General features: G+C 39.1%; 1 protein-coding gene across 1 annotated transcript; it reads left to right on the top strand.

Moving 5' to 3' along the window:
* The first annotated feature begins 6,774 nt into the window (after nt 1–6,774).
* On the top strand, nt 6,775–19,902 carry LOC148089735 (platelet-derived growth factor subunit A-like). The gene is made up of 6 exons (XM_087785205.1): nt 6,775–6,941; nt 8,021–8,117; nt 12,246–12,341; nt 12,429–12,622; nt 16,814–16,934; nt 19,695–19,902. The coding sequence occupies exons 1-6, from the start codon at nt 6,879–6,881 to the stop codon at nt 19,703–19,705; spliced, it is 582 nt and encodes a 193-aa protein (XP_087641331.1). The 5' UTR covers nt 6,775–6,878; the 3' UTR covers nt 19,706–19,902.
* Nucleotides 19,903–23,751: the final 3,849 nt, after the last annotated feature.

Here is a 23,751-nt window from a genome sequence, read left to right as displayed (position 1 = left end):
TAACGCCATGACATCACCTCAGTGTTTGGACCAGTGAACACACACACACACACACACACACACACACACACACAAACAGCGCTTCTTTGTTTTGCAGCCAAAATGACTGGAGCGTCCCTCACGAACTCCAGGCCTTCACATCCTTCTCTCAGTCGGCTGACAATGAGGGAGAAATCCTTCCTTGGAAAAGTGTTTTCGGGAGGATTTTCGTCTCCTCCAGTTCCCAGCGAGCGCGTAACTGCCCGTGATGGATTTACTAATCGGCCTGTTCTGTCCAAGCCTGTGTGTGTGTGTGTGTGTGTGTGTGTACATACATACATGTACACACGCTATATGTTTTGTGTGTTTTTATGGAAGGATCATGTTTGCCCGTTTGGCATCAAATAAGTAGATGACTTGCTACTGGATTGTGTCACATTATTGATTTGAAAGACAACCATCACAAACACAATCTCCATCCTACCTGTGTGGAATTTCGACGCTTTTCCACCAAACATTACCAGTTCTTCTGGACTCGACTCAACACAAAATGTTGTGTTGTGTTTCCTTCCCGCCAACCAAAAGTAGAGAAGGGCCTGTTATAACTTAAGAGACAGCGCTCACGCCAAGGCAAGCAACAATGAAACTGTGAGTTAAGACGCACAAAGATAAATGTGGACAAAACTGAAACTCTGGTGATTGCTCCTGATGATAAGGTTCCAGGGTTGAGTCAGTACTTGAGTGACTTAGGTCAGTCTGTCAAACTGAGCCTGAGAAACCTGGGTGTTGTATTTGATAAAGACATGTCTCTTGTTCAACACTGCAGAAAACTGACCAGAAACTGTTTCAACTGAGAAAAATCGTACTAAACTTAGGAAAATGGTGTCAAAACACGATCTTGAGCTTGTAATCCATGTGTTTTTGTTGTTTGCACTATTATAACAATTTGTTTTCATGTCTTAACAAGAAGGATGTGTCTCGCCTGCAGTTAATACAAAACTCTGCAGCGAGAATTTTGATCCGCTCTAGTAGAAGAACTCACATTTCTCCCGCAACCAAGCTCATGACTCTGAGCAATCAGTGGCCGGAAATCTGTCAATGGCACTTTTTTTTTTAGTGCTGTCTTGGCTCACTTGGAACCAGAGTGAAGAAGGTACTAAGCATAGTATCTGCTTCGATGTACCGGGCTAATGGGAAACCCAACACTTACCGGGTAGAGTCAAGTCACGTAGAGTTGGGCCAAGATGGTCCCATTCGGCTTCTGCTCTTGCACTTATTATTTTGAGCGCACAAGTGCGTCTACATTGAGAAGTGTGAGAAAATGAAGTGTGCAATGAGCACTCAAACGGCCAGAAAATTGAGTGTGGATCGACAAGAATAATAACACAATGAAACACAACTTAATAACTTGTTTCGATCAATGAAAATATCTGTCAAGTGTCGGCGATAGAGTTTCAACGGCTGGTTACGATCAGCGTTAAAAAGTAGTAGAAGAAGAAGTTGTCGAGTCATTTCCTGTAAGTGTGTAGAAGCAGAGTTTGATTTTAAACACATTACTACCCTGTTGAATTTTGAGCACTGCACAAGTAAGTGCACTGTCTAACACTGTACTGTGAAGCAGTGCACTTAGAGAAGTGCGAGATATGAGACCGATGCTGTGTCTCAAATCGCATACTTCTCTTAGTATACTAGAAGTTAGTATGCATCAGGATAGTGTACATACTAACTAGTAACAAATTCTCCACAGATAGTATGTCTCAAATCAAACACTGCTGCTACACACTAACAGGAAATGACACCTTCTTCTTCTACTTCTATTTAACGATGGTTTCAACCAGCTGTAGGAACACTAGCGACACCTGCTGGCAGCACGTTTTGCAAGTTTGGAAAAAGAAATAAAGAAAAAATATGAGAATCAAAATATTCGTGAGATATTTAAGCTGGTATCAGCACCGAAGACGTGTTTATCCTCCTACTGCTGCTGAAAATGCACCTGTAAGTATATGAATATATATATATTTATATATATATTTATATATATATATATATATACAACGTCACTAAGATGGAGCCGTTTAGGGTGGATAGTGTCCATCGAACCATACTCAGTTTTGTGGGCGTTTTAGTGACAATTTAGTGTGTATGGTGCACTACATTTCGCATACTAAGAATTGAGACGCACTTACGCACTAAAAATACTAACTTTGAGTACGCTAGTATGCGATTTGAGACACAGCAACAGTCCAAGGTTTATTGATCCAAGATGGCGCCACGTGAAGTCGACCTTGTACTGTTGTGCGCTTTGTTTTTGTCTGTTATTGTGCGTTTTCTTGTGAAACAGAGTTTCTCGAATGATTCTCAGGATAATTTTCTTCTGTTCTTTGCTCTGTTTGCGTTTGTTCGTCTCATTCCTGGTGCATTAAATTTCCTCCGATCATTCCGTAAGTGGCGTCAGCGGCGGTGATGCCTTCCCTCCCGGCTACTTGGGTCGGGACGCACTCTGGATCGGGTCCGTCACGGGACTTGTGAAGCTTGGTCTATGGGAAAATGTCACTTGGGTTCAGGGAGAACTTACAAACCCAACAAGAAGGACCTTTTGTTGCTGTGAGGTTTGCAACACAACTGTGCTACATATATTAGTGTCAGTCTGGGTCGCATTGTTCTTGTGTTGGTGATCGTGTGTGTTTGGAGTGTGTAGTCGATGACTCATCAGGGGAAAATGGGCTTTTCCTCTCCAGCTCCCGGTCCCTTAGAGGACCATCCAAAGTGGAAGACTGACGATCGGAGACTTCCTGATCCGAGTGTTCCTCTCGTCACTCCGACCCACCTGTTCTCACGCCGGTCGCTGCCCAGGACAGCTGTCAGCTGGACCTCCTCGCGGAGACATTTGTGGAAACGTTGGCGGTGGAAAAAGCGAGTACGAGCGCAAGATGATGAGAAGAAAACTTCTTATCTGATCTGAGGACGTCCAACTTTTACGTCCTGGGAGCGTCGTCGGTTCTCGTGCTTGCGTTCGAACCTCACACTTTTATTTTCCCATATTCCAGATCAAAGCGAGCCGACTCCTGTGTGGACCTTTAAGTGTTCAAACCAGATCGAGGGAAGGGCCTGGACTCCTTCTAAGTGACTGACGGCTTATTTAAAACCATAATCCTGTGCTTGGCCGGCGACCAAACATTCATCTGTGGCACAATAGCACCTGGATCTCGTCCAGGACTCCAGGCTTACGGGTTAAATGCCAAACATCCAGACTGACTTTTACTTTTTTTTTTTTGAGGATGGATTTAGTCGTCAAAGTTGCTGCAGGGAATCTGTATCTGGGCAGAAGACCGGCTCATAAAACTTTAGTGTTTGTCTTTTTTACTGGAGTCGAGTCTTTAACGTCGTCACTATGTTGACACGACAGTGCAGGTGATGTTTTAACAGAGATGGTGAACTCAAAGATACACACAAGCAACACACAAATACAAAAACACACACTCGTATAAATGCACACACACAAACCTTCAAAACGTGCATACCAACACTACAACTAAAAGGCAAATTCAAATCTTCAAAACTCACATGCAAACACTAAAATGTTCAACACACATTCAAAACTCGCATACCAACAATAAAATGTTTAACACACACAGTCACACACTCAAACCTTCAAAACTCACAAACAAACACTAAAATTTGTAATACACATAGACACACACTCAAACCTCCAAAACTCGCATACAAACACTAAAAGGTTTAACATAGACAGACACACACTCAAACCATGAAAACTCGCATACAACACTAAAAGGTTTAAAACAGACACTCAAAGCTTTAAAACTCACATACAAACACTAAAATGTTTAACACATGCAGACACACTCAAACCTTCAAAACTCAGATAGAAACACTAAAATGTTTAACACACTATACACACTCAAACAATCAAAACTCTCATGGAAACACTAACATTTTTAACACACACTCAAACCTTCAAAACTTGCATACAAACACTAAAATGTTTAACACACACTCACACCTTCAAAACTCACAAACAAACACTAAAATGTTTAACACACACTCACCTTCAAAACTCGCATACAAACACTAAAATGTTTAACACACACTCACACCTTCAAAACTCACAAACAAACACTAAAATGTTTAACACACACTCACCTTCAAAACTCACAAACAAACACTAAAATGTTTAACACACACTCACCTTCAAAACTCGCATACAAACACTAAAAGGTTTAACACAGACACAAACTAAATCCTTCAAAACTCGCACACAAACACTTAAACGTTCAACATCCAGACACACACTCAAACCTTCAAAATGCATATACAAACACTAACATGTTTAACACACACAGACACACACTCAAACCTTAAAAACTTGCATACAACACTAAAAGGTTTAAAACACACACAGACACACACTTAAACCTTTAAAACTAACATACAAACACTAAAATGTTTAACACATGCAGACACACACTCAAACCTCTTCAAAACTCACATAGAAACACTAAAATGTTTAACACACTACACACACTCAAACAATCAAAACTCTCATGGAAACACTAAAATGTTTAACACGCACTCAAACCTTCAAAACGCACATATAAATACTAAAATGGTTAACACACACACACTCAAACCTTTGAAACTCACATACAAACACTAACATGTTAAACAAACACAGATACACACTAAAATCGTCAAAACTCGCGTACAAACAGTAACATGTTTAACACACACAGACACACACTAACAGCTTCGAAACTCACATACAAACACTAAAATGTTAAACAAACACAGATACACACTAAAATCTTCAAAACTCGCGTACAAACAGTAACATGTTTAACACACACAGACACACACTAACACCTTCGAAACTCACATAGAAACACTGAAATGTTAAACACACACTGAAAAACGGTAAGTAGTTCAAGACAGTGTAAGTTATGATGTATTAAATCTGATCAGCCAGTTGTTCAGATAAATATGTTTTGCTTCTTTAAAGAGTTTTCACTGAGATTTGTTGATATTTGGATTCGATGTGTGCGTTCATGCTTCAGTGCTTCAAGCTTCCTGGAGCTTAAGCTCTTAAAGTCTTCAACATTCCTCCATAATTTACTTCAACAGGAAAGAAATGAATAAATGACTGGTGAGAAGATCAAGCAAGTTACTCGTTTGTCATGTTTTAAAAACAATTAAACATATAATTAGACAAGGAATATACGTATAATTAGATCAAAGTAATACATATGAGACAAACGCAAAATGCATGGACATAAATTATAAATATGATTGGAATTAAATTAAATTTTATTAAGTGTCATATCATAACAAAGTTATCTTGAGACAGCCAACAATGTCAGTCAAATCCCAGTAAATATACAGTAGATGAATCAAAGACAGAAAGTATACATATAATTAGATACAACTTTTTGCATATTGTTAGACACAAATAATAGAAATAGACAAAAATAATACATATAATTTGAAAAGAAAATTCATACAATTAGACAAAAATAATACATACAATTACAAAAAAATATACATATCATTAGACAAAGAAAACATATAATTAGACAAAAAATATACATATAATTAAACATAAATGAGTAAAATATTAGACAAAAATAATAAACATATTTAGACAAACATAATACAAATAATTAGACCAAAATAAAACATAAAAAAAAATTAGACAAATGTTTAAAAAAAAACATAAATATAATTACAAAGAAATAATACGTATAAATAGTAAGTAATACATAAAATTAGACAAAAAATACAAGCATACAAAACATATTTATACAAAAATATCACATGTAATTTGAAAACAATACACATAATTATTCAAAAATAAACAATATATATAATTAGGAAAAGTAAATGCATGATGACGTTAAAAATAAAAAATATATATATACTGTATATATATGGTTGAAGCAATGAGTTCACTGAGAGGGAGCGAGAAAAACAGCAGTGTTTGTTGAAAAAGTTTGTCTCGATATTTACTATTCCTTTTTTTTAATCGAGTTAAAAAGTGAGTTTTCCGACAGTATTTGTTTTTACTGTTGTGTTGCATTAATAATATGTAACGGTGAACATTATAAATAGTTCTTTTGACATGATGTGTGTGTAGTTTAAAGTGTTTTGGTATTTGTTATGTTGCCTTTTTTACAACCCCATGTCAAAAACTCAACGTTGCTTCCAGGTACATATATATATATATACATATATATATGTATATACATACATATATATGTATATATGTATGTATATACATATATACATATATATATGTATGTATATATGTATATATGTATATACATATATATATATACATATATATATATGTATATACATACATATATACATATATATATGTATGTATATATGTATATATGTATATACATATATATATATATACATATATATATATGTATATACATACATATATACTCTCTCATATAACACAATTCGCTCTGAAAGAAGCGCGTTCGCGTGTGGACAGCGGGTGCGCGCGCCTTATATGCAGGATCTGCGCGCATCTCGCCTTCATTCACGCAGATCGTCTGGACCAGGATCTGATTCTCTCTCAAACCAGCCTCGCTATGGATCATTCTTCAAGGATCTAAAAAGGACATTTTCCAAGTGTTAACATGCGCGTCTGGCTCTCCTGTGGATTCTACTGAATAATTTCCCCCCCAAAAAAAATACTTTCGATTGATCTACTTTTTCCACGCATCAGGATTTGCGTGCGCGTGTATCGGCTGCTCCATCCCAGTTTCCTTCATCGAGCCTCCGGGGGTGGGTGGTGGTGGGAATGGTTCTGGGCCCCCGGGAACACGCCGGCTCCGTCTCTGGATCTCTGCCCCGGACCCTGCGAGGAGATGAGAGCCGCGATGTGGCAGCTCCTCGCCGGCTGCCTCTGTCTGCTACACACCGCTGCTGAGGTAAACACAAGGAAACACAAATAAACAATAAAAAAAAATCACTTGACTGATTACATTAATATATATACATGTTCAGACACTATTCTTCTGTTAAAAACGCTATTTATTTATTTATTTTTTAACTTTTTTATTGTCAATTCACATCAATCACAGATGACATATCCATAATATGTAGTATACATACAACAAGGTACTCCTATTCTAATATTCTATTATTGTTCTTTCTCTTTATTTCTCTTTGTTCTTGTTCTTATTTTATTTTTGATTTATTTTTTAATGCTGTATTTGCTGTGGCTATTGGAAAAAAAACAATTTCCCAAAGGAGACTTCCTGAGGGATCAATAAAGTTCTACCTTACCTTACCTTATCTTACCTTACCTTATTCAAGTCACCCATCAGGTAGATACAAGAAACACAGCAATACAAAACAACAACAAAAAAACAACACAAAAAAACAAACAACAACCTTTACCTTGAGACAAATTAAACTAGAGCTAAATATTCAGTTCAACAGTGTCTGTATTCAGATGATGCATCTCAAGTATACTTTTACTTCTTCAGAATTGATACAAAAGAAAGGATGAGAAGTAAAGCAAATCACAATTGTATTACACTGCTAATACAACAGTAATTGCTCACCAGCCAATCAGCACTTGGCCGTAATATAGAGTGACAGGGGGACCATCTTTTGTCAAACAAAGGGACTTTAAGTTGCAGTTGGGAAGTCATTTTGTTTACCATCTGGTAAACTTTAGCTTCTGTTTCCATTGATCCGAAAAAAATTGTTTCATCCAGTGAATTGTGATCATTTTCCATGCAGTTAACAACAGTATATGTAAAAAACGCTATTTTTAACGATCCATTGGGAGAGTTTGGGGTCAAGTATTTGGGGTCACCAGCATGAACGGTGAGGTGGGCGAAGAAGAGAGTGAGGACGGGGCGGATTATCCGCATTTAACTCCCGTCTTTGAGAGTGTTTTTTTCGTGGAACCACTCGGGGGCCGTTAAATGACTAACCTGTGGTTTAAGGGTTGCTGTCACGCCATGTTGACTTCCTGCGACTTGTCCCCCCGCCACAGGAGCCCCCCGTCCCTCGGGAGCTGCTGGAGCGGATCTCGCGGAGCGACGCCCTCACCATCAAGGATCTGCAGCGGCTGCTAGAGATAGACACCGTAGGTAAAGCGCTTCTTCATAATCCCGAGGTCGTGTGTATATAACGGGTCGTTCTCTTTGTCCTGGAATGTTTATTTCGTGGCATCATGTGGAGTCAATATGGCCGCCCCGGATGATGCACGCCTGAGTTCACTGAGGAGGAGTGAGACGCATAGAAAGCCTTGTGGGGAATTGACAACGTTAGAAAACAACGTTTCACTTCGTCCTTCGTCCTGATCTTTACACCCCGATTGAACCCGGAGGTCAACTTATCTAAATCCACGTCCCAGAGCTTTTGTCACTATATATGTTCACTTAAAATCCTGAGACCGTCAAAAAATACACTCAGTGAATGAACAGTAAAAAAAAATCGAAATATTCTTCTATCAGTTTTATGTTGACCTTTAAAGTATAAACTTTATTGTATATTGTTTTGATTGTTTAAGTGCTTTGTGACCCTGGTCTGGAAAAGCGCTACACAAATACAAATTACTTCCTTACTATAAAAGTGGCGACGTTGTGAATATTTTCAAAATAAAACCAATAGTGTTGCAATAAAATGTATCTTTTTATATACAATACAGTTACAAATAAAACATGTTACAATAATTAACATTAAAGAAAAGGAATTACTAATAAAAATAAATATACTTTTTAGTTTAGATTAAACAATGCTAATTGTAATTCGTTTTTATCTGGTAAATATTATTAAAAAAAACGTTTTTTTCTTTAAGTATACCATAATTCTGAAAGAATATGACAAAATAATACCTTGTTAATAATTAATTTATCACAAGTTCATTCTTATTATTTCGTTTTTATTTTAATAAAATAACTGATAATTGATTCACTAACATTTCGACAAGGAAATACATTTGGACATCAATAGTTTCTTCCTAAAAATATCTATCATAAATAAACAACGTGTACATTAAATGATAATTCAAATAAGAGGCTTCCTGCCACCAGAACCCGAATTTTCCGCCGGATTAAAACCAGAATCATTTTTCACGTCCGCCGTGCCGGGCGTTGCTCCTCCATTAATCCTGACATCGTTGAGATTATCATTGAGATGCAAATGCGAAGAGTGACGCCCCCCCCACACCCACCCACCCCCCCGGCCCGGCGGGGGTCAAGTGGCTCACTTCATTATTCTCTTGTCACGCTGCCATTATTGGTCGGAGAGCAAAGCCGCCCGGTTGCTACGTGTAATTCACGCTCAAATTCCTGCATGTCAGGGAGGACGAGGGTCCGGGTGGGGGTTCTATGTGTGGCAAGAGACACGGACAAGGAGTTGGATCCACATGGAGATTAAACCCTTGAAAATACTCTCGATTCTTCAACTTTTCTTGCATTCAAAAGTAATCGTTCTGATCCCAGATGCGTCTTTTCGAAACCCGGTTGATGCGTCGCGGCCTCCTGCCATCGTTCTACTAGGACCGATACACTTATCTCACGATACGATATATCGATACACTTTGCATCATTTTCAGGAAATAATTTTTAAAAAGAATTCACTCATGTCCACTAAGGGATTATTCTCAGAGTAATCTGTTCCTTTTTAGAGTTTTAGACAAAAATGTTTGTTCATTTTAATGTAGCGACTGGAGCTCAGTTGTCTTCGTCCCAAAAGACACTTAAAAACATCCAAATACCTCCATACTACTCGTCTGTAACGTCCATCTTGTATTGAAGCCTCAACGAGAAGAATTGTTTTCAGGAAAAAAAAAGTATATTTTCACAATTGCAGGCGTTGAAAACTAACGTTGCTTAAATTATGAAGTACTCTAAAAGTAGTTAAATATATCGCTTCCATAGCGCACACCGTCTTGTGTCTACAAGCACTTGCGATATTATTCAGAGTACATCTGGTTTATAGTAAGTTAGTAAAGTTTATTTGTAAAGCACCTTTCTAGACCAGGGTCACAAAGCGTTTTAAAGTTCAAAATCAGTACACAGTTAAAATATATACTTGAAAAGGCCAAAACAACATAAGACAAACACAGGAGTCCAAGAAAATCAAGGAAAAGCACAAATACAAATGTCCTAAGATGTTTCTTGAAGGAGTCAGTTGATCATCAAACACAGATGTTTCTTGAAGGAGTCAGTAGATCATCAAACACAGATGTTTCTTGAAGGAGTCAGTAGATCATCAAACACAGATGTTTCTTGAAGGAGTCAGTAGATCATCAAACACACAGATGTTTCTTGAAGGAGTCAGTAGATCATCAAACACAGATGTTTCTTGAAGGAGTCAGTAGATCATCAAACACAGATGTTTCTTGAAGGAGTCAGTAGATCATCAAACACAGATGTTTCTTGAAGGAGTCAGTAGATCATCAAACACAGATGTTTCTTAAAGGAGTCAGTAGATCATCAAACACAGATGTTTCTTGAAGGAGTCAGTAGATCATCAAACACAGATGTTTCTTGAAGGAGTCAGTAGATCATCAAACACAGATGTTTCTTGAAGGAGTCAGTAGATCATCAAACACAGAGATGTTTCTTGAAGGAGTCAGTAGATCATCAAACACAGATGTTTCTTGAAGGAGTCAGTAGATCATCAAACACAGATGTTTCTTGAAGGAGTCAGTAGATCATCAAACACAGATGTTTCTTGAAGGAGTCAGTAGATCATCAAACACAGATGTTTCTTGAAGGAGTCAGTAGATCATCAAACACAGATGTTTCTTGAAGGAGTCAGTAGATCATCAAACACAGATGTTTCTTGAAGGAGTCAGTAGATCATCAAACACAGAGATGGTTCCAAAGCTTAGGAGCAACAGTCTGGAACGATTTCTCTCCTCTGGTCCGGAAGTTCAGTAACCATCAGTAGATTCTGATCCACAGACCTCAGAGCCCGAGCTGGGGTGTAAGTCTGGATCAGATCACTGATGGAAGGTCTGACCATGAATAGATCTGAAAGTAAAACCAGAATTTAAAAATGGATCCTGAAAGAAACTGGCAGCCAATGAAGAGTTTTAAGGATCGGAGAAATGTGAGTTCTTCTACTAGAGCGGCTCAGAATTCTTGCTGAAGAGTTTTGTATGAACTGCAGGTGAGACAGATCCTGTGTAGTATATATATTATATATATAAAACTGTATATAGCGCTGTTATTCTTCTCCGTCTCCTGGGCTCTCAGTCGCTACATTAAAATGAACAAACTTTTGTCTATAACTCTAAAAAGAAACAGATTACTCTGAAAATATTCCCAACCCTTAGTGGACATGAGGGTGAGTAGAAAATGGGTGAATTTGAGGTCAACTATATCTTTAAGGGCATCTTTATTGACATCTGATGGGTTGAGTGTTTATAACGAAATGCCAAAATATGCCCCCAAAAAATATGCTTTAAAAGCATCTGGAACCGAGTGTATCCTCTCGTCCTCAGTCAGGATCTCGACCAGCTGCGGAGGATGTAATGACTAGCCGACGGAGGTTTAATCGTAAAACTAAAAACTTAAAAAAAAAAGGGGGCGTGAATATGTGCACATTAATTGTCAATAAACAATCAATACGGTGCAGTTGATCGTCAAGGTATTGATCAACTTAAACCTTGCAGTATTGGTATCAGTTTGGTGGTTGTAGGTTCAGTTCCAGGTACTTTCGTAATAACATGACACCTGTACGTGTGTGAAAGGGTTAAAGATGGGGTGTGATGGGGGAGACCCTGGGCAGACCCAGCACACGTTGGAGAGACCAAAGCCTCACACATGTCCTGGAAACACGTGTGTGTGTGTGTGTGTGTGTGTGTGTGTGTTCTTGCGTTAATCGCTCAGTAATTGTGGGTAGAAAAAGAGAAAGTGTGTGTATGTTTCGAGGCGATGACATGAAAGGTCAGCAGGACGACCGCGTCTCGACCTCTCGCTGAACCGCGTTGATCCGATTGAAAGTGTGTGACGTGCACGTGATGTTTCCCTGTGAGTGTGTGTTCATGATCCAGCAAGTGTGTAGCTGCTAATGTGTGCCTTCAAGTTCCAGCTCCTAATGTGGTCAGTGGGTCAGTGGGTCTCGTGAGTGTGTGCGTCAGGTCGGTCGACAACAAGAACCTTTGTTTAAAAAAAAAAAAACACAACTTCAAATGCAACCTTCACACGCGATGTGTGCGTCCGCTCTAAAAAAAAAAGTGTGTTGTTTTGTCTGGTGTGCAGAGAACGAGGTGATTGAAGAGACCAAACACAACTACAAGGACTTTTCTCACAACTCGAAGGATGAAGACGCACACGGCCGACACAAGAGGAGCACCGGTGAGACGCACACACTGTGACACACACACGAATACACAAGCTGGAAGACCCCTTGTCAGTGTAACAACAACACTCGTCCCGGCGCAGTCGTGGAGGAGGCCGTGGCCGCCGGCTGCAGAGTCCGGACCACCGTGTTCGACATCCCCCGGAGTCTGGTGGACGCCACGGCCGCCAACTTCCTGGTGTGGCCGCCGTGCGTTGAGGTGCGACGCTGCACCGGCTGCTGCAACACTGGGAACCTGTGCTGCCGACCCACGCGCAGGCAACGCCGCGTCGTCAAGGTGACTCCTGCCTCGAAGCTAGCTCGCTAGTAGCATTAAGAATCATATATTAGGACGTGTTTTGGGCGGGATTTCAAAAGGTATCTTCTGGGTTTTTTTCTTCTTATACTGTATTCAACAAACATGCACTTACTACGGCATATTTAAGTTGCAATTAAACTTCCCGCCGCTAGATGGCAGCACTCATTACGTCCTCTGCAGCTAAATCCTACGAGATCCTGGCGATGACTGAGGACGAGAGGATACGGTCGACTCTTTCACGATAGTGTATTGATGTCTTTTGGCTTTCAAAATATAATTTATATATTTTAATATAGTTTTTTTTTAATGCTTTACGGTTAAATAAAGTGTGTTTAACCCCTTTTGTTATCGCCGGGTCAAGGTGACCCAAAGGCCTGGAAAAAAAAAATGTGAACAACCTAAGACACTGCGTATTTGTATCGTATTTCTGGAAGCCAGGGATCGTTCACCTTGACCGGGAGGCAACACAAGGGATACCATAAACACATTTGTTTTCTGGCCTTAGGGTGACCTCGAACCTAAGATAACCCAAAGGGAAAAAAAATAAATTAAAAAAGGTAAATTATTATTCAAATATTCACGTTGTTTGTTCATTTTTGTGTTGCAGTTAAACGTCTGACCGCTAGATGGCAGCAACCATTATGTCTTCTGCAGCTAAAGTAACAATAAAAGCCCGGTGATGACTAAGCACGAGAGGATACAGTCGACTCTTTCATGATAGAGTATCAATATTTTTTGGCTTTAAATCATTATTCATTTATTTAATATAGTTTCTTAAGGTTTACAGTTCAATAAAGTTTGTTCAACCTTTGTATTATGTCTAAGTCAAAGTGACCTGATGGCCCGAAAACAAATGTGTTTCAGGTATCCCTTGTGTTGTCTCTGGGTCAAGGTGAACAGCTGGCTTCCAGAAATACGATACAAGTATGCAGTGGCTGAGGACGTTCACCTTGACCCACAGGCAACACAAGGGATACAACAAACACATTTGTTTTCAAGGGGCCTTCGGCTCACCTTGACCCTGAGATAACACAAGGGATGCCACAAACACATTTGTTTTCGGGGCCTCCGGCTCACCTTGACCCTGAGATAACACAAGGGATGCCACAAACACATTTGTTTTCGGGACCTTCGGCCCACCTTGACCCTAAGATAACACACTGTAAAACAAAAATTAAAAAAAACATTTTTATATAAAATGATCATTCAAATATTCAAGCCGTTTGTTAATTTTTTGTGTTGCAGTTAAACTTCTGACCGCTAGATGGCAGCAACCATTATGTCTTTCCAAGCTAAAATAACAATAAAATCCTGTCAATGACTGAGGACGAGAGGAGACAGTGACTCCAGAAGCTTTTAAAGCTGATGTTTGGACATATTTTGGTTTGAAAACAAATGAAAGCAGTTACGACTTCGTCAAGAGTCATGTGGTCTGTAAATACTACAACACCAGAGTCAAGTACTGGACAATACTACACATATATACTTGTTACTACACTATCACAACATCAGAGTCAAGTACTGGACACTACTGCACGTATATACTTGTTACTACACTATCACAACACCAGAGTCAAGTACTGGACAATACTACACATATATACTTGTTACTACACTATCACAACATCAGAGTCAAGTACTGGACACGACTGCACGTATATACTTGTTACTACACTATCACAACACCAGAGTCAAGTACTGGACAATACTACACATATATACTTGTTACTACACTATCACAACACCAGAGTCAAGTACTGGACAATACTACACATATATACTTGTTACTACACTATCACAACACCAGAGTCAAGTACTGGACAATACTACACATATATACTTGTTACTACACTATCACAACACCAGAGTCAAGTACTGGACAATACTACACATATATACTTGTTACTACACTATCACAACATCAGAGTCAAGTACTGGACAATACTACACGTATATACTTGTTACTACACTATCACAACACCAGAGTCAAGTACTGGACAATACTACACATATATACTTGTTACTACACTACACAACACCAGAGTCAAGTACTGGACACTACTGCACGTATATACTTGTTACTACACTATCACAACACCAGAGTCAAGTACTGGACAATACTACACATATATACTTGTTACTACAGTATCACAACACCAGAGTCAGGTACTGGACAATACTACACATATATACTTGTTACTACAGTATCACAACACCAGAGTCAAGTACTGGACAATACTACACATATATACTTGTTACTACACTATCACAACACCAGAGTCAAGTACTGGACAATACTACACATATATACTTGTTACTACACTATCACAACACCAGAGTCAAGTACTGGACAATACTACACATATATACTTGTTACTACACTATCACAACACCAGAGTCAAGTACTGGACAATACTACACATATATACTTGTTACTACACTATCACAACACCAGAATCAAGTACTGGACACTACTGCACGTATATACTTGTTACTACACTATCACAACACCAGAATCAAGTACTGGACAATACTACACATATATACTTGTTACTACACTATCACAACACCAGAGTCAAGTACTGGACAATACTACACATATATACTTGTTACTACACTATCACAACACCAGAGTCAAGTACTGGACAATACTACACATATATACTTGTTACTACACTATCACAACACCAGAGTCAAGTACTGGACAATACTACACATATATACTTGTTACTACACTATCACAACACCAGAGTCAAGTACTGGACAATACTACACATATATACTTGTTACTACACTATCACAACACCAGAGTCAAGTACTGGACAATACTACACATATATACTTGTTACTACACTATCACAACACCAGAGTCAAGTACTGGACAATACTACACATATATACTTGTTACTACACTATCACAACACAAGAGTCAAGTACTGGACACTACTGCACGTATATACTTGTTTCTACACTATCACAACACCAGAGTCAAGTACTGGACAATACTACACGTATATACTTGTTACTACACTATCACAACACCAGAGTCAAGTACTGGACAATACTACACATATATACTTGTTACTACACTATCACAACACCAGAGTCAAGTACTGGACAATACTACACATATATACTTGTTACTACACTATCACAACACCAGAGTCAAGTACTGGACAATACTACACATATATACTTGTTACTACACTATCACAACATCAGAGTCAAGTACTGGACACTACTGCACGTATATACTTGTTACTACACTATCACAACACCAGAGTCAAGTACTGGACAATACTACACATATATACTTGTTACTACACTATCACAACACCAGAGTCAAGTACTGGACAATACTACACATATATCCTTGTTACTACACTATCACAACATCAGAGTCAAGTACTGGACACTACTATAGATATATACTTGTTACTACACTATCACAACACCAGAGTCAAGTACTGGACACTACTACACATATATACTTGTTACTACACTATCACAACACCAGAGTCAAGTACTGGACAATACTACACATATATACTTGTTACTACACTATCACAACACCAGAGTCAAGTACTGGACAATACTACACATATATACTTGTTACTACACTATCACAACACCAGAGTCAAGTACTGGACAATACTACATGTATATACTTGTTACTACACTATCACAAAACCAGAGTCAAGTACTGGACAATACTACACATATATACTTGTTACTACACTATCACAACACCAGAGTCAAGTACTGGACAATACTACACATATATACTTGTTACTTGTATCTGTATACGTCGTATCGTTGCCCCAGTATCGTGATACGTCGCCGCCCTTGGACCGTTCTCGATTAAAGCATATCTTTGGTCGACATTCCTGCCTCCAAGCTGTCCGGACATGAACACAAGTGTCAGAGTCTGTCTGTGACAGAACATCGGAATCGAGGATTTTCACAGCGTCTCGACACCTTCTGACACGGCTTGTTTTTCCTCGCTCGTCACGGCGGCGTGAAGGTGTCGGCGGATCCTCCAAACACAACAACCCCGTTGACCCCGATCCAAGTGTCGGGCGTCGACAGGCGTAGTCAGACGTTAAATTAAATAAATAAAAAACATCTAGAATGAAGAGTTCAACACAGAAACCTTCTGGTCGTGTCCAGGTGGCGAAGGTGGAATACGCCCGGCGGCGACCCAGGCTGAGGGAGGTGCAGGTGACGCTGGAGGATCACCTGGAGTGCTCCTGCAGCAACAAACCCCGCCGCAGCTCAGACGGTGACAAAGGTGAGGCGACAACCGAGCGCACACCTTGTTGTGTAGTGTGACTTCTCTCGCCTCTTGTGTTGTGTCGTGAAAGTCATTTTGTTGTTTTATTTGAGATGGTGTGTGTATTATTTGAGCCTATATGTTTGGGTGTCTGTTTGTGTGTATATTTGCTGTGTGTTGTCACTTGTGTTTGTGTGTGTCAGGTTCATGTACACGTTTATTGTGTTTTTCTGTTGTATTAGTTCACCATGATTAATGTGTAGGTGTGTGTGTGTGTCGTGTTAATATGTCACCAACATATGTGTTTGTGTTTTTATGCATGTTTTTGGTATCTCTTTGTGTGATTGCACCAGTGAGTTATTTTGCCTTTGTTGTGTGCATGTGTTATTGTGTGTGTGTGGTAGAGCAAGTGTGTGTAAGGCAGCATTTGTATTTGCTTACTTGTATGTGCTTATGTGTATGAATGCTTGTGTGTGTTTGTGCTTACATGTGTGTTTATTTGTGGGCATGCATGTTGGACTGTGTGAGTGCTTAGATTTGTGTGGGAGGTTGTGTGTATGTGTTCATTTGAGTGCATGCATGTGTGATTGTGTGTGTACTAACGTTGTGTGTATGTATGTGTACATGCATGTGTGACTGTGTGTGTACTAATGTGCGTTTATGTATGTGTACTAGGTGTGTGTGTGTGTGTGTGTGCAAGGTTGTGTTGGTGTGTGCATGCATGTTTGATTGTGTGTTTGCTTAGGTGCGTGTGTGTGTGCATGGTTATGTTGGGGTTTAAATGCATGTTTGCGTGTGTGTGTCTGTGTGTGTGTGTGCATGGTTGTGTTGGTGTTTGCATGCATGTTTGATTGTCTCTGTGAGTGTGTGTGTGCATGGGTGTGTTGGTGTTTGCATGCATGTTTGATTGTGTGTTTGCTTAGGTGTGTGTGTGTGCATGGTTGTGTTGGTGTGTGCATGCATGTTTGATTGTGTGTTTGCTTAGGTGTGTGTGTGTGCATGGTTGTGTTGGTGTGTGCATGCATGTTTGATTGTGTGTTTGCTTAGGTGTGTGTGTGTGCATGGTTGTGTTGGTGTGTGCATGCATGTTTGATTGTGTGTTTGCTTAGGTGTGTGTGTGTGCATGGTTGTGTTCGTGTTTGCATGCATGTTTGATTGTCTTTGTGAGGGTGTGTGTGTGCATGTTTGATTGTGTGTATGCTGAGTTGTGTGTTTGTGTCTGTGTGTGGGCATGGTTGTGTTGGTGTGTGCATGCATGTTTTATTGTGTGTGTGTGTCTGTGTGTGTGCATGGTTGTGTTGGTGTGCATGCATGTTTTATTGTGTGTGTGTCTGTGTGTGTGCATGGTTGTGTTGGTGTGTATGCATGTTTTATTGTGTGTGTGTGTGTCTGTGTGTGTGCATGGTTGTGTTGGTGTGCATGCATGTTTTATTGTGTGTGTGTGTCTGTGTGTGTGCATGGTTGTTTTGGTGTGCATGCATGTTTTATTGTGTGTGTGTGTGTCTGTGTGTGTGCATGGTTGTGTTGGTGTGCGCATGCATGTTTTATTGTGTGTGTGTGTCTGTGTGTGTGCATGGTTGTGTTGGTGTGCATGCATGTTTTATTGTGTGTGTGTCTGTGTGTGTGCATGGTTGTGTTGGTGTGCATGCATGTTTTATTGTGTGTGTGTCTGTGTGTGTGCATGGTTGTGTTGGTGTGCATGCATGTTTTATTGTGTGTGTGTCTGTGTGTGTGCATGGTTGTTTTGGTGTGCATGCATGTTTTATTGTGTGTGTGTCTGTGTGTGTGCATGGTTGTGTTGGTGTGCATGCATGTTTTATTGTGTGTGTGTCTGTGTGTGTGCATGGTTGTGTTGGTGTTTGCATGCATGTTTGATTGTGTGTGTGTGTCTGTGTGTGTGCATGGTTGTGTTGATGTGTTCACGCATGTTTGATTGTGTGTGTGCTGAGGTGTGTGTGTGTGTGTGCATGGTTGTGTTGGTATTTGCATGCATGTTTGATTGTGTGTGTGTGTCTGTGTGTGTGCATGGTTGTGTTGGTCTGCATGCATGTTTTATTGTGTGTGTGTCTGTGTGTGTGCATGGTTGTTTTGGTGTGCATGCATGTTTTATTGTGTGTGTGTGTGTCTGTGTGTGTGCATGGTTGTGTTGGTGTGCATGCATGTTTTATTGTGTCTGTGTCTGTGTGTGTGCATGGTTGTGTTGGTGTTTGCATGCATGTTTGATTGTGTGTGTGTGTCTGTGTGTGTGCATGGTTGTGTTGATGTGTGCACGCATGTTTGATTGTGTGTGTGCTGAGGTGTGTGTGTGTGTGTGCATGGTTGTGTTGGTATTTGCATGCATGTTTGATTGTGTGTGTGTGTCTGTGTGTGTGCATGGTTGTGTTGATGTGTGCACGCATGTTTGATTGTGTGTGTGTGAGGTTGTGTGTCTGTGCATGGTTGTGTTGTTATGTGAATGCATGTTTGATTGTGTGTGTGTGTGAGGTTGTGTGCGTGTGTTAGAAGGAGCAGATCTCTGGTATTTATGGATATTTTCCTTCCCAGAGGCAACACATGCTGTCATTAATATTCATGAACACACACACACACACACACAGACTCACACACTTGGAACTCTCTGACCTAAGCCTGCTGAGGTTACACCCGTTGTCGTCACTCGGGTCATCAGACCTTCAAACAGGTCTTTGTTGTGTTGGACGGTCTGAGCAGAGACGAGATGATAAGAGTGTGAGTGTGATAAGAGCATCACCAGATCTGAACGAGGTTTTGTCTCGACAGGCATCGGATGAAACGACGTCCATCGTTGAATATTTCGACTCCTGTGGATTCAGCTTCGACTCGGACTCGTTCGTCGGGCAGTTCCTGGACGGAGGAGACGCTCTCGTCCTCCACCGTCTTCACGTATAAACCGCTCAGAGGATTACGACCACGACAGGGATTAAGTTTTGATACAAGATTGACTCGACGGACGATTGTGTTTCCTTGGATTGTGTTCGACGTGTTTCTCGCACTAATAAAGTATTTATATGAAAACATGGATCATTGTCTTCATGGAGGAGAAGAGAACGTTCAGGAGGAACCAAGAGGAACCAAGAGGAACCAAGAGGAACCAAGAGGAACCAAGAGGAACCCTAGATGATCCTGAGGACCAAGATGCAGGGGGCAAACACACACACACACATGCATACAAGCACATATACATGCACACACATACTTATACACACACACATACATATACACACACACAAACACACACACACTCGCCCACACCCACACATACGCATACACACACAAACTCACACACACATGCATACAAGCACACACACATGCACACACATACTTATACACACACACAAACACCGACACACACACACTCATGACAGGACAGACCTGCCTGTTGACATCATCTTTCTACTTAATGTTTTTGCTTTTTCTTCTCTCTTTTCTTTTTCTATTTAGTCTTAATTTTCTTCCTGTTCTCGTCTCTGTTCTTTTCTTTTCTTTTTCTACTTGTTTTTATTGTTTTTATGTTTCTTGTCTCTTTTCTTTTTCTACTTCTTCTTAGGTTATTCTTGTTCTACTCTTGCTCCTTTCTTTCCCTTTTCCACATGTTCTGAATGTTGTTCTTGTTCTTGTCTCTCTTTTTATTTTATTTTTCTACTTGTTCTTAATGTTTTTCTTGTTCTTGTCTCGCTTCATTTCTTTTCTTTTCTACTCGTTTTTAATGTTCTTCTTGTCTCTCTTTTTCCTTTTCTTCTTGTTCTTAATGTTCTTCTCATTCTTGCCTATTTTCTTTTCTTTTTCTACTTGTTAATGTTCTTCTTGTTCTTGTCTTGTTTATATCTTTTCTTTTTCAACTTGTTCTTAATGTTCTTCTCGTTCTTGTCTCTTTTTTCTTTTTTTTTAGAACTTGTTCTTAATGTTCTTCTCGTTCTTGTCTCTTTTTTTCTTTTTTTTTAGAACTTGTTCTTAATGTTCTTCTCGTTCTTGTCTCTTTTTTTCTTTTTTTTAGAACTTGTTCTTAATGTTCTTCTCGTTCTTGTCTCTTTTTTTCTTTTTTTTTAGAACTTGTTCTTAATGTTCTTCTCGTTCTTGTCTCTTTTTTTCTTTTTTTTTAGAACTTGTTCTTAATGTTCTTCTCGTTCTTGTCTCTTTTTTCTTTTTTTAGAACTTGTTCTTAATGTTCTTCTCGTTCTCGTCTCTTTTTTTTCTTTTTTTTTAGAACTTGTTCTTAATGTTCTTCTCGTTCTTGTCTTTTTTTTCTTTTTTTTAGAACTTGTTCTTAATGTTCTTCTCATTCTTGTCTCTTTTTTTCTTTTTTTTTAGAACTTGTTCTTAATGTTCTTCTCGTTCTTGTCTCTTTTTTTCTTTTTTTTTAGAACTTGTTCTTAATGTTCTTCTCGTTCTTGTCTCTTTTTTTTTCTTTTTTTTTAGAACTTGTTCTTAATGTTCTTCTCGTTCTTGTCTCTTTTTTTCTTTTTTTTTAGAACTTGTTCTTAATGTTCTTCTCGTTCTTGTCTCTTTTTTTATTTTCTTTTAGAACTTGTTCTTCTTCTTCTTGTCTTGCTTAATTTCATTACTTTTTCTACTTGTTCTAAATGTTCTTCTCCTCCTTTTCTCACTGGTTTTCTTGTTACTTGTACTTCTCGTTTTTGTCTCACCTTTTTATACTTGTTCCTAATGTTTTTCTTGTTCTTCTTGCTTCTTCTTCTTTTCTCTTCTTCTTCTTTTTTTCTTTTTTATTCTTCAAAAAATAATAGGAATATTTTTTTTCATTCTTATTCCTCCACTGTTCTCTTGTTTTTCATCTATTTGTCCTTGTTGTGTCATGTTTCTCCTTCTTTTCTTATTTGTCTTGTTCTTGTCCTCCATCTCTGTTCATCATTCTGGATGATGTCTCTTGTACATTTGAACTCTCCTCCCTCGATCTCCAGCTTCTCCTCCATTCGCTCTCACTTCAACTCACCATATCATCGGCAAACATCATGGTCCGCGGAGATTCCTCACGGATCTCGTCGGTCAGCCTGACCTGGAATCCAGACTCCAGATGATTTATATCCATCATTCCTTCGCTGGACGTTCACTTCATGGAAAATGGTCTCTGGTTCAGGGAATAATTAGCGATGGAGTACGAGAAATAGAGAAAACTCTGTTGAGTTTGTTTTATTTGGTGGTGAAACTGTGGCAGAATCGCTTTTCCCGTCCAAAACCACAGAACCCTCCGGAGCGTTCCTGCTGCCGTCGATGGTTTGTGTTGATGTTGAGCCTTTGAACAAACTACAGCTGAGATTATCCTTGATATTTTGAGCCCACTTAAGAAACCCATAAACTGGCGAAACTTATCGCTATCAAGTATTGAACAGTAGTTCGACCGGAACGATGGCTTCTGTGAAAATGTCGGACCCTCAAATCCAAGAGGCCATCGTTTCAGGGTCACACATGATTAACTTCTCTTATGGATTATTTATGTCTAAAAAGGTTAACTTTGAAAATCAGAAAATGGGATTTAACAACATTTACAACATCAAGACGCTTGTTTTGGTCAAGTTTACTAAGAAAAAATAGTGGAAAATAAGTAAAACACTCTGTAAGTTATGATTTATTAAAAATAAAAAGTCATTTTACCGCTTCATAAGACAACTCTGTTGCTATTTAAGAAGTTAAAACGTGGCGTCGATCTAACCGTGGAACGATCTCAATGAAAAGAAAAGCAGAGTGAGTCACTGTGGTGTTAACACGGAAGATAGAAAAGTGTGCGACACTAGATGAACGTGTGTGTGAAACGGAGAGAGAACAAAGTCCATCTATGTAAAGCCCGGATAAGCAGATTAGCAACATGTTGGCTAAAATGTTGAACAACCTGGAATAAGCTGATGAAACTTGACTGCAGATCTGGGGTCAGATAGAAACGGCAACATTCCTAACACTGCAGGATTAGAAACTGCAGAATTGCTGAATTTAATTCAATTTTTTATTTATAATTCTTATGCGACATCATCAGCCTACAATCTTTCAGTTCGATTGCTAACAATGCTAGATGGTTTTTTTTCTATTTTCTCCTGTTAGAGTTCACCGCTACAATTGGTGTCAGATGTAGGATGCCATGTTGAAGTGATAAACAGATCATTTTATTTTCTACTCACCCTCGTGTCGAGTAAAGGTTGGGATTCTTTTCAGTAGTAATCTGTTCCTTTTTAGAGTTACACACAAAAATGTTTGTTCATTTTAATGTAGCGACTGGAGCTCAGTTGTCTTCGTCCAAAAAGACACTTAAAAACATCCAAATACCTCCATACTGCTCGTCTGTAACATCCCTCTTGTATCGAAGCCTCAACATGATTTTTTGTACTGGAAAAACAAAAATAAGTCATATTTTTTATCTTGTTTTTAGCGTTAGATCCCGGGCTATCAGTGCAAATCCTTCGTACTGACACTTGCGATGTGTTTGGATTAGGAAAGGAGCTAAGAGACTTATAACTTCCACTACAGAAGAGCGTAAAATATAAACTTATTCAAGTTTTTTCTGAACAATTCCTCATGTCAAGGCTTCAAAACAAGACAATGTCGACTCATTTTGGATTATTTTCAGAGTAATCTCTTATCTTTAGAGTTATAGACAAAAAATGTTTGTTCATTTTAATGTAGCAACTTGAGCTCAGTTGTCTTCGTCTTCATCTTCATCCAAAAAGACACTTCAAATGATAATATGTTATTTTTAGAGTTATAGACAAAAAATGTTTGTTCATTTTAATGTAGCAACTTGAGCTCAGTTGTCTTCGTCTTCATCTTCATCCAAAAAGACACTTCAAATCATAATCTGTTATATTTAGAGTTA

Source organism: Callionymus lyra, chromosome 1 (genome assembly GCF_982586985.1).
Source record: "Callionymus lyra chromosome 1, fCalLyr1.hap1.1, whole genome shotgun sequence".
NCBI classification, from domain to species: domain Eukaryota; kingdom Metazoa; phylum Chordata; class Actinopteri; order Syngnathiformes; family Callionymidae; genus Callionymus; species Callionymus lyra.
This window is presented reverse-complemented; position numbering and strand designations above follow the sequence as displayed.